Here is a 14928-nt window from a genome sequence, read left to right on the forward strand (position 1 = left end):
AATTTCGTTGTAGTCGGTGATTCCATCATCTTCCATGGGAGGCGCCGTGGCCGTCCTGGTGGTTTGCGAGGACGAATCCGTCACACTGCAGCCCATGTTGGTCCGGCACTGACTTGAGCTCCAGGTGCTCCACGTCATCACAACCGGGAAGAATATGGGGCTAGCAGTCGTTGTGGTGCACGTGGAAACTGTCGTCGTCTGGGTACAGCGTGCGGGCGGATCGCCGCGGGAAACACAACCGCTGCCTCCGCAAGCGCCGCCGAGGTCTTCGAGCTGGTTCGAGCAGTTCGGTCCAACGCATACCCCGTCTACACAATCCGGTCCCGTACACGAGTGTCGATTGCATGCGGGCCCCCGGCCTTGTTTAACAAGTCAGCACCTAACGCGACAACAAAGCTTTGTAGGGTGTCACAGCACTCACATTTACCCTCGCCGTCGCAGTCACCACCGCAGCCGGTGCTGATACAGCATTATACTTTGCACCTGTTGGTGCTCGAGTCGCAATCCGGGCCCACGCAACCCTTGGTTTTGCAATCGGCTCCAATGCAGACGCCATCAGTGCAGCCAGGACCTGGTAGTTGACAGTGTCGGCAGCGTCATGAGAGTGGTCAGTTGGTAGTTCGACCAAGACTTACCAATGCAACCGAGCGGTATGCATAATGATGGAATGCTGCACTTGCCACCTGAGCATCCTGGTCCAGAGCAGCCGCCAGACACACACAGAGGACCAACACAGTGGCCTCCAACACAGTCGGGGCCTTCGCAAAAGCCTACAAGTACGATAGGATAATCACCATTGTCTCCGCCATCTCCTGGAACAGAGCCACCACCAGTCACTTGTAGGCCGGGATCCGTTTTGTTTACTCACACCGTGTCAGTTAAAGCAGCCATATAGGACAAAGTCACTGGTGTGTCTCTTACATATTGTTTCATCATCTCCGCCACTGTTGCCGCACTTCTTGAAGTATGTCCAGGCCTGCGAAGAGAAAAGTCACACATTGTTAGTCGAGCGAGTCAAGACGTCATGGTCGTTCAAGACGTAACTTACCTTGTTAGTCACAGGGTCAACATGTACCAGGTCAGCTCGATATAGGCCACCTTGGTTTATAAAGATCTAGCCGCCCGATTGTCAGCAATATTCAGACCAAGACGATAGAAGCCGACTTACCATGGTTTCTCCATGATTGATGGGATTGTACAGCTTTCCGCGGTTCGTCCATGAAAACGAACTGCTTCCACTCGAGGAACGCCCGTTATTCTTAAATACCGTGACGGCTCCGGTGTACTTGTCGACATGCAGGAGATCAGCACGTCCGGACGCTTCGACATCAGCGAGTCGCATGTTGGCCCGGTCCCTGATGAGCCGGTCAGATTGAAAGCACAACCTTTGTGGTGGTTACGTGAAGCTTACCATCCCTCTGAAAATTTGACTTGGCCAATATTGACCAAGCCACTGGCTAAATTAAGCCAGGCAGTGACACACCCGTTCGTTTCGATGCACAGGACGTCCGCTCGTCCGTCGCCGCTATAAACAGATTTTAGACACGAACATAGCCTGAAGAACAGCTAGACTTACTCGATATCGGCGACCCTCATCTCACGATCGTCTGTCCCGACGCCCCAGCCCTGGTCGCATGTAGCTGCCGTGACAATAATAGGGGCTCCAAATGTAATCGTAGCGGCTCCCGGGCTATAATTGTTTTGGTATAGTGTCAAGGCGCCGGTCGCCTTGTTCTGCACCAGGACGTCGCACTTTCCGTCACCGTTCCAGTCAGCTAGATGGATTCCGACACGAGGTCCCGGTACAGTTAGAATTATATTGAGATCGCGGCCCCAGAGTGGTGGCAATCGGAGGTTGACGTTGATTTCGGCGACATGGCCGTCTTGGTAAATCCATACGTAGTCGTCCGCACCCGAGTTGAGCATGTCGCAGTAGAAGTTTCCATCGGCTTTGAGCTTGGTTCCTCCACTACCCGTGTTCTCCCAGACCATAACGTAATAATAATCATCTTGCTCTTTCAGGAAGATGTAGTCGCGGCGACCAGACCCGAAAATACGTCCAAACTTGACGCGCTCCTGTATGCCAGTCTCTTGCTGGCCCTCGTGCGTCAGGCCGGCAGACTTCCATGCGGGAATCTAGTCAACGAGTTTTACTAGTCAGTGTCTCAGCATTTTGCACGCAGAATATGACGTACTATGCCACTGCCCACACCTCTCTGGTTGATCTAAATGTGGACATTTCCAAAATCATTAATGTACATGTAGTCACTCCTGAAGCTACAAGCGATTCTAAGTTAGCATCTTATCTTAAAATGACCACTTTCGGTTTGCCCACTTACTCTCCGTTGAGGACCGCCGTTCGAGTTCTTAGCTTCCAAATTCTAGAATAAGGAGGGATCTACTTACCGAGTACAATACCACTCTTGTCTGCTTTATTCTGGGTGAAGACGGTGCCGCGTGTGCCAGACAGGGTGCTGAAGCCTTGCCACTGAGGACTGTTACTTTGACCACTGTTGCGCGAGCAGCTACAAGTAGTTATGGTCAGATTTTGAACCAACAAGTCTTGAAATGCGGCGTCATTCGCTTACATGAATGTGCCGTCAGTTTGGAGAAGGCAGAAATCAGCCCTTCCATCGCCGTCGATATCTGACCGCGTGATCAGTACTGCCAAGCCTTAAAGAAGGGGGAACATTGCCCGAACGGCGACGAACCTGCAATACGAACGTCGAATGCGGTATACCCATCGAGGTCTCCAACAACCTAATGCTTTCGAATCAGCCGTAATTACATCGCCGACTCGTCAGTACTAGAGACTCATCTGGCCGATGCTCTCGAATTTCGGAGGGGTCCCTCCTCGGTTGAGCGATACCCACACAGAAGATCCTTTGAGACAAAAGAAATCATCTGTATTATCACAGGTCAGTAGGGCTCATATTGAGAACATTGCAGGAACTATACGAAACTAAACCATCATTGTTCTATCCGATTTCGGCGTCAGAAGCAGAGTCAGTGTAACTAGTTTGTCAAAAAAAAAGCAACAAGGTTGGAAACACGCACGAAATTAGCAAATGCATAGCCTATAATCACGTGTTAGAGGGAACAGCCAAGTATGAAGATAGAAGATGGTTTCCGCGATGTACTTACGAGGTCCCAGATCGCAGGTCATGTCAACATCAAACTTGACCGAATCGCCGAAACTACCACCGTCCAGATTCTGGCGGAAGTAGTAGGTATTCTTGTCGTTGGTATCATGACATATGCGAACCTAATCATCGAGCGCAGCCTTACGGTCGGCGTTCGGATCGCCCACGACCAGGTTCGCGAAGAAGATGTGCCAGGGATAGGCGTCTGTTAGAGACTTCGGGTCGTTGCCTTTGTTGATGCGCGCCGACGTGAGGACGCCATGTTCGATGCTTGAATGAACATAGTTGCCATCGTCGTGGCCGCTGCCCAGCTGGGACTGCACAGGTGGGCCAGAGTTGCCGGCGACCTTCTTGCACTTGTTGGACGAACTGGCCCCGTCGTCGACGCCGGGCACGGCAACAGGGGGCAGGATTTTATCCTCCAGCTTGCTCATGGCATCCCAACAGACGCCGGCAAACACCTTATAGCCTCCATCGTCGGGGTGCGTGCCATCAACTAGATCGGTCAACGACAAAAGGGGGCGGATATCGGCCAGTCCAATGCGCGATCCTCGATAGCTTTCCACGAGCTGGCGTATCTGCTGGCTGATTCTATCGGTACAAGGATTTTGATCCTTGTTCGGCAGGAGTGTCGATAGAATGACTGTCACTCCCGGGATACTGTTGAAGATGTCGTCCGTCATGTTCTTGAGCCGTTCTGCCGCGCCGTCCTCCATGTTGTTGTTGTAATCGTTTCTGGTCAATTATCAGTGTTGGACGGCTGCCATTCACTCAGTCATGACAAATGGAAACAATTCCCTTACAAGCCAGCATTAATGAGTACCAGGTTTGGCATCATCGATTTGGACTCTGTAAAAGCGCCATGAACCGTACCAACGGTCCAACCTGGGTGACCTTCATTATTCTCTAGGGAAAAAGGTTTCGTTGTTAGTGGGGTCCTTCATAGGGGCTTTTGATTCAAGTTACATCATCTGCCATGGTGCCATGGTGCTTTGAGCCCACCATGTTGGCTTTCCAACCCTTCCATCGAAGCTGCGAACGAAGCCACTTGCGGTAGCCATTCCCGTCAGAGGACTCTTGGCCCTGGGTGATGGAAGCGCCAAGCGACATGATTCGCAAGTAGAAGTCCTGCGCAGCTCTGCGGTCGAGGCCTGGCACCTGACCATTCGGGAAGGTAGCGTTATCTAGATTGTTCAGATCTGGATCGAGATTACCACTATATGATGGATATTAGTCGTTACCAAAGTCAATGGAGACGACATCGGGTGCGAATCCGCTGCCATAAGGCGAGACGCCGTCTGAATGATCAAAAGCTGTGATGGTTTGAGGTGTGACAAAGAGAGGAAGGCATGCTACAGCCAAGATGGCAAGAGCAGCTCGGGTTTGGTGAGAAGACTCCATCCTTGTCACTTAAACTCAAACAAGAGCTGGGCATCTAACTCTTGAATGCGTGGGGGGTCATTGGTCAGTTGAACAACCAAGAGTCCAGAGAACTATATATCTACTTCTACAGCATCCACTCAGGCATGGATTCTCTCAGGAGATATACTGGTAATGCATAGGGCATGTAAGATCGCGCAGAATAGCGAGCTGGTGGAGCAAAACAAATATAGTAACTAAGAGCGAAATCCATGCGGGCGATTTCTCATCGTATCATCCGAGTTGGGCGGTTTATTTACGGGCCTTATGTACGGCCAAATCGCTAAATCCGGGATCAACATGCGTTCAAGGTTAGTCTTGGCCCCTGAAGTGGAATTCCGCACAACAGGTCCTGAACAGGCCAACGAGGTGCATCGGGGCATTCTCGTGGCCAATAACACATGCAATAATGTCCTTTTTGCTCCCATCGGCACGCTGAATGTAACATGAATTCTGCGCTTGCAGCTCCCTGGGAGGCTCTTACGGCTCCCTAGGCGCGCCCAGCCGCTGACTGGCGGTGCCTCGCTGCACACCATTTATGGTCATATTCTTCTTTTAAATCTTTAGTTGTTGCCAGGCGAGGAAAGTTGGATTTCGTCGTTGTACTCTTTTCTTCTCCGTTGAAGTTATCCAATCAAAGCTTCGAAAAGCTTGGTTATTTGACGAGAACGCTTGAAAGGACCGAAGGTAAGCAACACCCCCGTGGTGTTGCTTACGTTCAAATCCGCCCTTACGCAACAAAACAAAAGTCAATACCTCGACGTAAAATTCCCTTTTTAGAAAGTCACGACAAGGGGCCGTAAGAGGGGGGTTGTAAGGAGAACATTTTGCCCGCCGATCGGAGCCTTTGTTCGCGAGCGAGTGTCTTTAATTTAGCCCTCGAAGGATTCCGCTGAGGCAACCGAACAGCGAGGCTTACACAAAATCAGCCGCATTCATACAAAAACCCATCAACATCTATGGCATAGTCTAAGGGAAATACGTATCTAGCGCCCGTGGATGCTAAAAAGGTCCGAAACGTGCCGCATGCTGAATGTATGGATGATATATCACCCGGGCCTCCTCAATCACTACCTGGTCTAACAACGCAGGAAACAAGGCGCGATCGCTTCTGCACTGCTCTTTCTCCTCTCTCCCTCTCATTTGATCCATTTGTTCTAGGTCATCATGTTGCTATTCTCACTCGGCAGATCAATCTTGACAGGCTTCGCTCTCACAACGGTTGTTGTACAAGGGGCGAATCCCAAGTCAACCATGTTATGGACTATCGTCGGCTGTGGCGGCGTTCCTCTCGATAATCTGGTCAATAATGTGGCTGTGATGGCGAACGCTGCTGCTACTGAGCTCCGCTGGCTCGCAAATCCCAACACGAGGTTCGGCATCGACGACGGTACTCACGACTCGTACGCCTTTAGGAGTGCTAGTCTTCTATGGGGTGTACAAGAGACGGACATTATTCAACACATGGTCGGCATGTCGGGAACGCTGAGAGATGAGGACAGACCCATCTTGGCTAAGGTGGCAAGTAAGTGAGCCAACATCGATCAGTTTCTAACAAAGGGAGCAGACTGTTCATTGCTAACATGACTGACTTGTCAAAAGCCAAATATGAAAGTCTAGTCTAGTCACTCACTGGTGTTGATAACTACTGGCAGGCAAGATACAACTGGGTCTTTTGCAAGCCCGATGAAGAACCGTATCCCTTTGTGCAAGCAACGCGGTCCAGAGAGCTCAGGAATAAATGGAGGATAAAACGCTAAGCGAATGTGAGTCGAGTCCAGCTGACGGGTCATCCTGGCTAACAAATGGAAGATTCTGGTATCACGCCCAGAATATACTATCCTGGTTCTGACTTTAATGGCGACGGTATCAGAAGGGTCACCAAAGATGCATCAACTCCCGACGTCTGCGCTGCTATGGATGGAAACCAACCCGGCCGCACCGCTGTATTCGTAAGCCGCCGTGCTGTGGTTTCAGACACGGGGTGGACGGCAATCTGCAAATCCTTTTACCAATATCCCAAGACCATCGGCCCCGATATCCCTCTAGATTCTAACGGTCTTAATGCACTCCGGAGTCAAGGTACCAGTCTGTTACATGAATGTAAGAGATCAAAAGTACATTCAACCGGTAACCTATCCACGCTAACAAGACAAAGTGATGCACCTACGATATCCGGATGGTATGGACAGTCCAATACGTCATAATGTCATTCCAGAGCATAAATTTGAACTAACATAATTAGTAGTGAGAGACAAACTGATTACAATCGAGGAAGAAATACAAGGAAAGGCCTATGACATGAAGGCTTGCGCATACATTGCTGGCTTAGCACCAGACGGAAGCGGAAGCAATGATCGTGCTCAGAGGAACGCGGCTAATTACAGCCTCTACGCTAGAGCAGCCTACCTCTCTCACCGTCGTTGGATTCTCTAGACACAAGACTGGTATGAGTGGGAAGGAAGGGTTTCTAGTTTCAGTGCGATAACTAAGCATGAGTTCCAGCATCGAGAAGGGCTACGACGATTTCAACTCGGCCAAAACGAGCGGCTAGCGCAAGAGGGCACGACTGTGGATCTTGGAGTGGCAGTGACATAGCAGTCCCCACCGAGATCAAGTACCGGATGGTAGAAGTATATTCGGTACGACGGTTGATAAACCAGTACACCATTTCGTCGGATTGTTCCGTGACACAAGCCGAATACTTGCTGCTCGATGATATAATGCACCTGCGTCATGAATTAAACTTTCAATAGGCCCACTCCCGCTGTGTTTCATGTTGCCGTTGACATTTGCGCCAAGTTGGACCAAGACGCGAGCCTCAGCGGCAAATTAGAGCCATGCCCTATTATCAGAAAGCTACCGAAAAATCCAGTTCGTGATCTACTGTTCAGTATAGGTAATGACTTACTATGTCGCCATTGGTTGCGTAATGGATTGGGGCTTTTTCCCATACCGTCCAAAGAATCAATATTGGCTCCTTCTTGTCTCAAGGCTTTAGCAAGACAAGTGTTGCCACGGAAGGCGCAGATATGTATCAGACTGTAATGGCCATTCTTGAGGTAATAATAGGGTACCATCCAGCATGGAGAGTCATATGGTACATCATCTCTCTTGGCGGTAAAGAGTTGCAACTTGTTGTTGTTGAAGAATCTGTTAACCAGTTGCTGCACGTCTCGTTTTGTACTTCTTACCGCAGCTATAGACATTTCGTACGTTTTCCGAACGCTGTACCAGCAGCTGACTTGCAGTACAAACGGTACGCCATATCCACGAGTGTCATTGATGTAGGGCCGAGGTAAGAGATTTTTCGACATCGTGCGACAAGTAGTAGCCCATGTTGGGCCATCACTAGATGATAAGCTGTCAAAAATACAACACAGTAGCCCATTTGGCAGTTCTATAAACTGTCATAAGTCCCGGATCGGTGCATTTGAACGAAGACACAACAGAACTTTAATTGCAGATATCGGCAACTATGGTGCTGAACAGCTGATGGATAGGTTCTTACTACTTGCCTTGTGACCAACACCTTCCGGCGTAGCATGTCAGGCGGTCTCGAGGTTGTTAAGTTCACCTCAACATGCCTTAGGCCAGCGTAGGTGATTTGATAAAGAAACAGTGCCATACCGCTCTGTTATCGCAAAAGACAACACTGGAATCCATCTAAGCCTGATCGTCGGTAAATGGGGGGTACTAGATGGTTTGTAGACACTGAGATATTGTCCATTATTTTTGATAATTACTCTTGGGGCAGCGCTCTCGTATCCCAACGTCACAAATATACTTCAAACTAAGCATTGAGGAAAAAAATGTAGAGACTTAAAAAACGTGTGTCCGTGGCAGATGTACATCGTCATTTTAAGCGCTATCGGTGGCTTTTGGTCCATTTCAGTTGGCATTGTAGAAGAGGCTCTCGAGTTAACTGGAGAAAGCGCAGGCTGGAGCCAGCAGGAAAATACCTGGTATACAATCTGTATCTACAGTACAAAGAGCTAGACATCGACCTGAACGAGAATTTGGAAGCTTCAATTCTGACATTTGTAAATCTCGCACGAGCCAGGATGGGAGCCAGACCATGCTTCTGTTACAGTGAATAGATGTCTCTCACAGGCTTCTTCGATAACTGATGTGACGTGTGAAAACAGGGTACGTCGCGTCATGTTGTTGGTATCTACTCGAATAGCATAGGAAACAAGCGCAGGATCCAAGTCAAGATACATGCATCAAGATGCTGAGACGCAACTATCACAAATAATGGACGGGAATCAACTAGTACTGTCCGGTATGGGACCTGGTACTTGGGTTGGTGCCAATAGCTTGCCCAGTGGCAGGGAACGAGGTAATTTCACAGATTATATGAATGCAGGGGCTTTATATCTGTTGATCAAAAAGCCAGTAAACCCGCTATTAAAAGATTTATATAAATTTATACGCAGGGCTATTATGCTGTATTTTCGTTGTTCAGACAACTGGTATTATTCATCTCAGAGTTCTTTGTTGATCGACAAGCAAATGACCTTGGAGCTCTTTCTGCGAGAATTGCAGAATATCTAAAACTTTGCTACTGACTGCCGAATGGCTAGAAGCATTCAGTGGGCGGTTCTGGACGACGGTGATGCTCTGGTGAAATACCAGAGTGAAGAGCGTGCTGCCGATCAGGATCGCAACGTCTCAGTCTCTCTAAGTTAGGGAGAAACGGCGTTCAGTCCTAGAGCCCTGGCCGAGGATGAGGATTTCCTTAAGAAGCTAGCATGCATACACATCATGGGAATCAACGATGACAGCGCCCGTACAGATAACGAGGCATAGGCAACCGATCAGCCAGAGAGTTCTGCCTGGGCTACCTTGCGTCAACCACAAAGAAGACACAGGCAGCAGTGCGATGGCTGCAGAGAGTCAAAGCATTTCGCCCAGCTTGCTACGGCTCCATGTCGACACGAATACTGTCGGAAATGCCTTACACACCTGTTTCAAGACGCCATAGTCGATGAATCTCTCTTTCCGCCTTGATGCTGTAAACAGCCCAAACCTTTGGAGAAAACCCAACTTTTCCTCGACGCGGTCGTGGCCCAGCAATTCCGCGACAAAACCTTTGAGTTTTCCACACCTGTGCCGCGTTCCTCTGGATAATACATTTGTATTCTCTAATCAGTCAGAAGCCCCGACAGGGGATGTCAACTTGATGAGTCTAACTGGGGAAGAAGACTTTACCGATTTGTTGCCGCATTTCTAGGTCATATGTTCCATTTGTATACATATCCAACGGTCCCATTCAAGAAATAATAAAAACAAAACCTGAGTAGAATGTGGTATTTTCGAGGTTCATATTTACATATAGGCATTCTTGGGCTGGATTGCGTCAGAGTATGAGTAGTTTGTCAAGATAGGATTTCGGACGCTAGTCGACATGTGATGCTGTTAGAATCGCACAGGGATAGCTGGATAACTTTTGTAGTACACAGTCCGCATGTTGCACGTCTGCAATGATCTAGCGCACTGGTAGAACCATGTGTTTGGCTTTCATCTGCAATATTGAAAACCCAGGTGTTTATCTAAACCACCGGCGTGATTTACCTCAGGCTCTGGGCTAGCCGTCGTGTCGAGAATGCGATTCATCCCGTGCGTGTCTCCACCATGGAGGTACTGCGTGATGCTCCGATGTGGTCGATTTGTCTCACCCGCAACCGGGGATTGATCACCAACATGCCGCTCACTCAGGATTCCGGTGCGGCGTAAAAGGATGCAAATACCATGTATATGCGGAAACCTGCAGTATCACTTAGCGTAGTAGCCATCCCTGGCTTGGCGTTCGCCTTGCAGCCTCGGCTCGTTATTGTGCAGCCTAGCACCGCGGATTCTATGTACTCCCGTGAAGCTCTCGACCTTGCAGTGGATTAACAATTACAAACTGTAGAAGGTATGAGGCTGATATGCAATGTGGCCTGGGAGAGGCTGAGGGTGAGGTTTTATCGAGCAGGAAGTACTGTCGACTCTCCGTTGTACCCTCCAGTCCATGGTCACTGATGTCTGGGCTACGGGGGATGTTGTAAAACTTGTCGACAAGGTCGCGTACTATCTTGGTAGCCGACTCGGGATATCTGGCGTCTTTGAAGATGATATCGAAGATATACCTGGGCTGGTACACCATGGCGAAGTTTTCCGCGCTTCGAGAGAGACGCTGCTTATGGGCAGGGTTAGCACGGCAATGAAAGCCTCAGTGTTGTCAAAATTCATGCACCACTTTTGGTGCGAGATATCGTGAGGTGTCTTGGTCGGCCCACCGTTGGGGGTCCCGTTGTCGAAGGCGCTTGAGAAAAGACCAGAATAGGACATGATACTCATCGACGCTACGCTCACTAGCTGGAGGTGGGCACATAACTACCAGTGAAGTGTTGCGGCGCCGGCTCGACAGGACCTTGTGATATTCCAAGATTGCGTCCACACCAATCTTGGCAATGTTGATGTCGTTGAGATCTTCCGAGGGAAGGAATACGAAATCAAGCTCATTGGCTTTGAACCCCTTCGTACTATAGATGCATGGGAAAATTCTGTCCTTGGCCACCAGAATCCCTGTAAAATCATCGAAAGCCAGTCGCTGCCATGTTCCACGGGGATAATTCCTTTCAACTTCATATCTAGTATCCGTGTAAATATCCTCTTGGTTTCAAGGTGAGAGTCTCACTGAGTTGATTTACCTATCGAGGGAGGTCAGCCTTAACGTCCTTCAAGGTTTCCAATGCTTCGCGAATGCGTGACCCTTCAGAGTGCAGTGGACTGAAACACCAATACGCAATAAGCTTCACAGTGGAATGTACTCGCTGTGCACCTGGGTGTTTGACAGAATCGGGGAGACATAACCCCAGGAAGAAGGCCAACACATGGCTAATATAGAGAAGTAAAATGACTTTGATTCTGTTCTTGAGTTTGCTATTGCGTTGGGAAAGGTGAGAATCAGGCTCTCATAAGGTCTGCATTCATGGTGGTTAACTTATATTTTGAAATTTATGTACCTCGATATGATAAAATAATAAATTAATTGAACCAAACATAAACGACAAAGAAAAGACTTTAAAGCTAATTAATATAATTACCCGAAAACAGCGGAGCTGGCTGAGGGAGTGGTAGATCACATTGAAGGAGGTGTTGATGCACATGACACGGGCTGCTTCTCTGCGGACACAAGGCAGTCTGGTTTCAACTGCAGAGGAAATTTGGCGGAATGGAGTAAGCTTCAGTTGCTTCGTTTCTATGTAGACAAGAATGAGACTTTTCGACGTTTTTGTCGGCTCTGCCGTAGGAATTTCAGAGCACCACAAATACTAAGCTCGTTCTCAGCTAACGCGTGTTCGACCGAGCTAAAGCTTGAAGGTATTGTCTCCTCCTAATGCGCACTCTCTGCTCTTAGATACACCAGTTTCTTGAGCATGTCTTGCTGTTCGACTAACTTTGCCAATATGGCATCGGTCATGTATAAACCAGAATCTTGTTATGCAATCGTTCGTGCTCGGACAATATCCCCAGATCATTTCGATAATATGACCGTTGTACCATCCGACGATGTCCCGCCGACTTTATGCCTACGCAGATTCCTTTCTTTCTAGACGCTCTTGCATCTGTAGCCTCTCCATCCTCCATGTCGGGCCGTAGAACCAGTTCACCACGGCAATCGGTATAAAGATGACTACAATGAACGCAAGCAGGAGGAACGATACGGCAGGACCCAGCGCTCCAAGCATGGTTTCGGCGAAAGCTACCCCGACGGCGGCCAAGCTACACCGCACCAGGTTATTGATAGCAGTGCTGCTCGCACCCTTACCAGGACACAAGTCCGAGACAAGGGTCTGGTTCATCGCGAACACCGCATTGCTTGTAGCTGCAATCAGGAACTGTAACAGAAGCGGTACTATGATCCAGCCGGGTAAGGACGTCAAGGTCACGTTTTGGACGGTTAAACCGTATACACCTGTGGAAGCAACGAACAGCAATGTGACCCAAGACAGATTGTTGAGTCGCGCGTGCTCGATCTTAAAATCGGCAGGCAGTGCCTTTGCAGGGAGCTTAAACTCAGCCGGCAGGTTGTGCTCCACTTTGTAGGCTCCTTCGGCTGTTCTGAAGTCTCTGTTCATAAGGTTTCCTATAATTGCAGAGCCAACGATGGTTCCCACTCCTATATTGGCAAGTTAGCAGTTATACTTCGGCGCAAAGGGCGGTGTACCTTTATGGTAGACCGACCATTAGGCAAAAAAGAAAGACCAATAAGCAGCTCATTTAAACCGAACGCCGATTTGAAAAGACTAGTTGTCGTCGATGTGACCATACTCCAAATCGTGTAGATGACGCCCCCAAAGATTAAGTTTAGCAGAACGTCTTTTTGTAGAAAAAGCCGAAGCGGATCCGTAAACGCTGAGACGGTTATCCCCTTTCGCACAATTGCCTCTTCGGGGTCCTGCATGTAGTTCGGCTCTTTTGTGATAAGGCGGATCAGGGGGTTGTAGATTCCTTTTAGCCTGATAGAACCATTACCAGCAATGCTTCTCATCGTTTCGGGCAGAAATATAACGATGACGGTTAAAACAATGGAAGATATGACGAAGAGAAAGACGAAAATAGACCGGAAACCGAACGAGTTCGACAAAGCGCCCCCAAGGACGGGCCCTACGGCAATACTAAAGTTTCGGACTGTTATTTGACTCCCATTAGCTTCGACACAATTATGGGAAAGTCTGACAGAATCATCAGCAGTATCGACTTACTAGCTTGGTAGAAGCTGATATACGACCCTCTCTTAGCCGGCGGGGCTATGTCTTGTATGACACCGTTGCCTTCCGGCATAAGTCAGCTCTGCTTCTCAAGGTTTACAGGTAAGCCATCAATAGTAATATTACATACCTATACTAACCGTGGATGCGCTACCAGCTGCCTGCAGACCTCTAAAAACAATCAAAACGATAAAGTTGGGAGAGAAGCTCAGCGCGATATTCGCCAGTATATAGACCGAAAAGGACGCAATGTAGATTGGACGACGTCCAAGAGCATCAGCAAAAGATCCCCAAATCACCGGAGAGATACCCTGGATGATGAGGTAGGAGGTTATGGTCAATGATACAAGTTGTAGGCTGACGTTAAGATCCTATCACTGCGTTAGATTATCACAATGTTGAATAGGGTAGCCGGGAGACATGCCTGGGCAATCAAATCCAAAGCGGGAAAATAAATGTTGGATGACAATCCAGAGAATAAACCTGCAGCGCCAATGGTGATAACAACCTGCCACCTCTGTCTTGGGGGGAAGATGTGGTAGGGCTCTTCCACCACGACTGCTTCCAGCTTCTCTTCGGAGTTAACCGATTTGTTTGTATCCTTAATGGCATTGATGTCTGAAAAGGGATTTTCTTCCTCTTTGTGTTCCCGATTTGGTGCCTCTGGGTCCGCAAAGGGACTCTCCGACTCTGTCTGGTCCTGAGAAAATACGCCATACAGACCGTCGTTACGTTTAGCGAGTGAGGATATTCGTCGTGTATGGACGGCTTTGCGGGTTATGATATCTTTGTCGTCATCTAAGAGGTCTGCATCGATGTTGATCAAGCCCTGTCCGGCAATGTAGTATAGGTTATTGGCTACCTCCCGCCATCCTTCCATAGTGGTGAATCGACGGGTGTCCCCGCGTCTGGAGGCAGCTTCTCTCTCAGATTGGTCCATGACTGGCAGCCTTTGGTACTATGTACTACCAAAAGACAATGTTGAAAACAGTTATCAAGAGGATCAAGAGAAAATGGAACGCCTAATTTAGAAAATTTGAGATTGACAAAATTAGTTGAGAACTGGGTGACAAGCGGCCAGGGCATGGTACGGTATGGAAAGGGATTCAGAAGCTATGTATGGCGATCCCATTTAGTTGCATTGGGTTGATGATCTTGTTCTCATACGGTCGTGCGACAACAATTGTTGTGGGCCGTGCGCACCTAACTGGAGATATTCCCAGACAAGCAACTCTGATTGGAATTGGAGTGATCACGGAATCGAACATGACAGGCGGTACGCAGTGTCCAGTCACCTTGCAACCACTTTTTTGAAGTATAGCATTGTAATAAGACAAATGTAAGAGGGCCGAGCTTATGAGCTTGATCTGTTACATGCAGTGTCTTAGGTCAGCTGCTTCCGTTGCCGGCCGTGCGGCGCGTGTCGTATTGTTGGGTGAATACCATTGATAACATTACGTTGTCAGCCTTCTGTTTAAGAACGAGCCGGTTTGCACTATACAATATTGCCCCAGATAGGGGGAGATGGCCGCACAACATAAAACAGCGCAGCGAAAAGAGGAATCCTCTAAGCCTTATTGTAGTTACATACCTGAATGGTTAGC

At 48.7% G+C, this 14928-nt stretch overlaps 3 protein-coding genes across 3 annotated transcripts; 1 reads left to right on the top strand and 2 right to left on the bottom strand.

The window, feature by feature from the left end:
- Positions 1-991: 991 nt before the first annotated feature.
- On the bottom strand, positions 992-4544 carry BKA67DRAFT_591478 (carbohydrate esterase family 3 protein; the record flags this gene model as incomplete). Its single annotated transcript, XM_046104722.1, has 13 exons — positions 992-1114; positions 1169-1355; positions 1412-1525; positions 1577-2136; positions 2196-2212; positions 2407-2525; positions 2589-2646; positions 2712-2750; positions 2815-2904; positions 3289-3878; positions 3947-4047; positions 4110-4327; positions 4385-4544. The coding sequence occupies 13 exons, from the start codon at positions 4542-4544 to the stop codon at positions 992-994; spliced, it is 2376 nt and encodes a 791-aa protein (XP_045962801.1).
- A 1185-nt stretch (positions 4545-5729) lies between these two features.
- On the top strand, positions 5730-6998 carry BKA67DRAFT_656753 (uncharacterized protein; the record flags this gene model as incomplete). The annotated part of the gene is made up of 4 exons (XM_046106999.1): positions 5730-6087; positions 6375-6665; positions 6721-6744; positions 6811-6998. 4 exons carry the CDS (start codon positions 5730-5732, stop codon positions 6996-6998), a joined length of 861 nt encoding a protein of 286 aa, XP_045962802.1.
- Positions 6999-12142: 5144 nt separating this feature from the next.
- On the bottom strand, positions 12143-14264 carry BKA67DRAFT_635739 (major facilitator superfamily domain-containing protein; the record flags this gene model as incomplete). Its single annotated transcript, XM_046105663.1, has 6 exons — positions 12143-12732; positions 12798-13244; positions 13319-13387; positions 13455-13695; positions 13749-13942; positions 14048-14264. The coding sequence occupies 6 exons, from the start codon at positions 14262-14264 to the stop codon at positions 12143-12145; spliced, it is 1758 nt and encodes a 585-aa protein (XP_045962803.1).
- Between the last annotated feature and the right edge of the window lie 664 nt (positions 14265-14928).

Source organism: Truncatella angustata (assembly GCF_020726525.1).
Source record: "Truncatella angustata strain MPI-SDFR-AT-0073 chromosome Unknown BKA67scaffold_2, whole genome shotgun sequence".
Taxonomy (NCBI): Eukaryota; Fungi; Ascomycota; class Sordariomycetes; order Amphisphaeriales; family Sporocadaceae; genus Truncatella; species Truncatella angustata.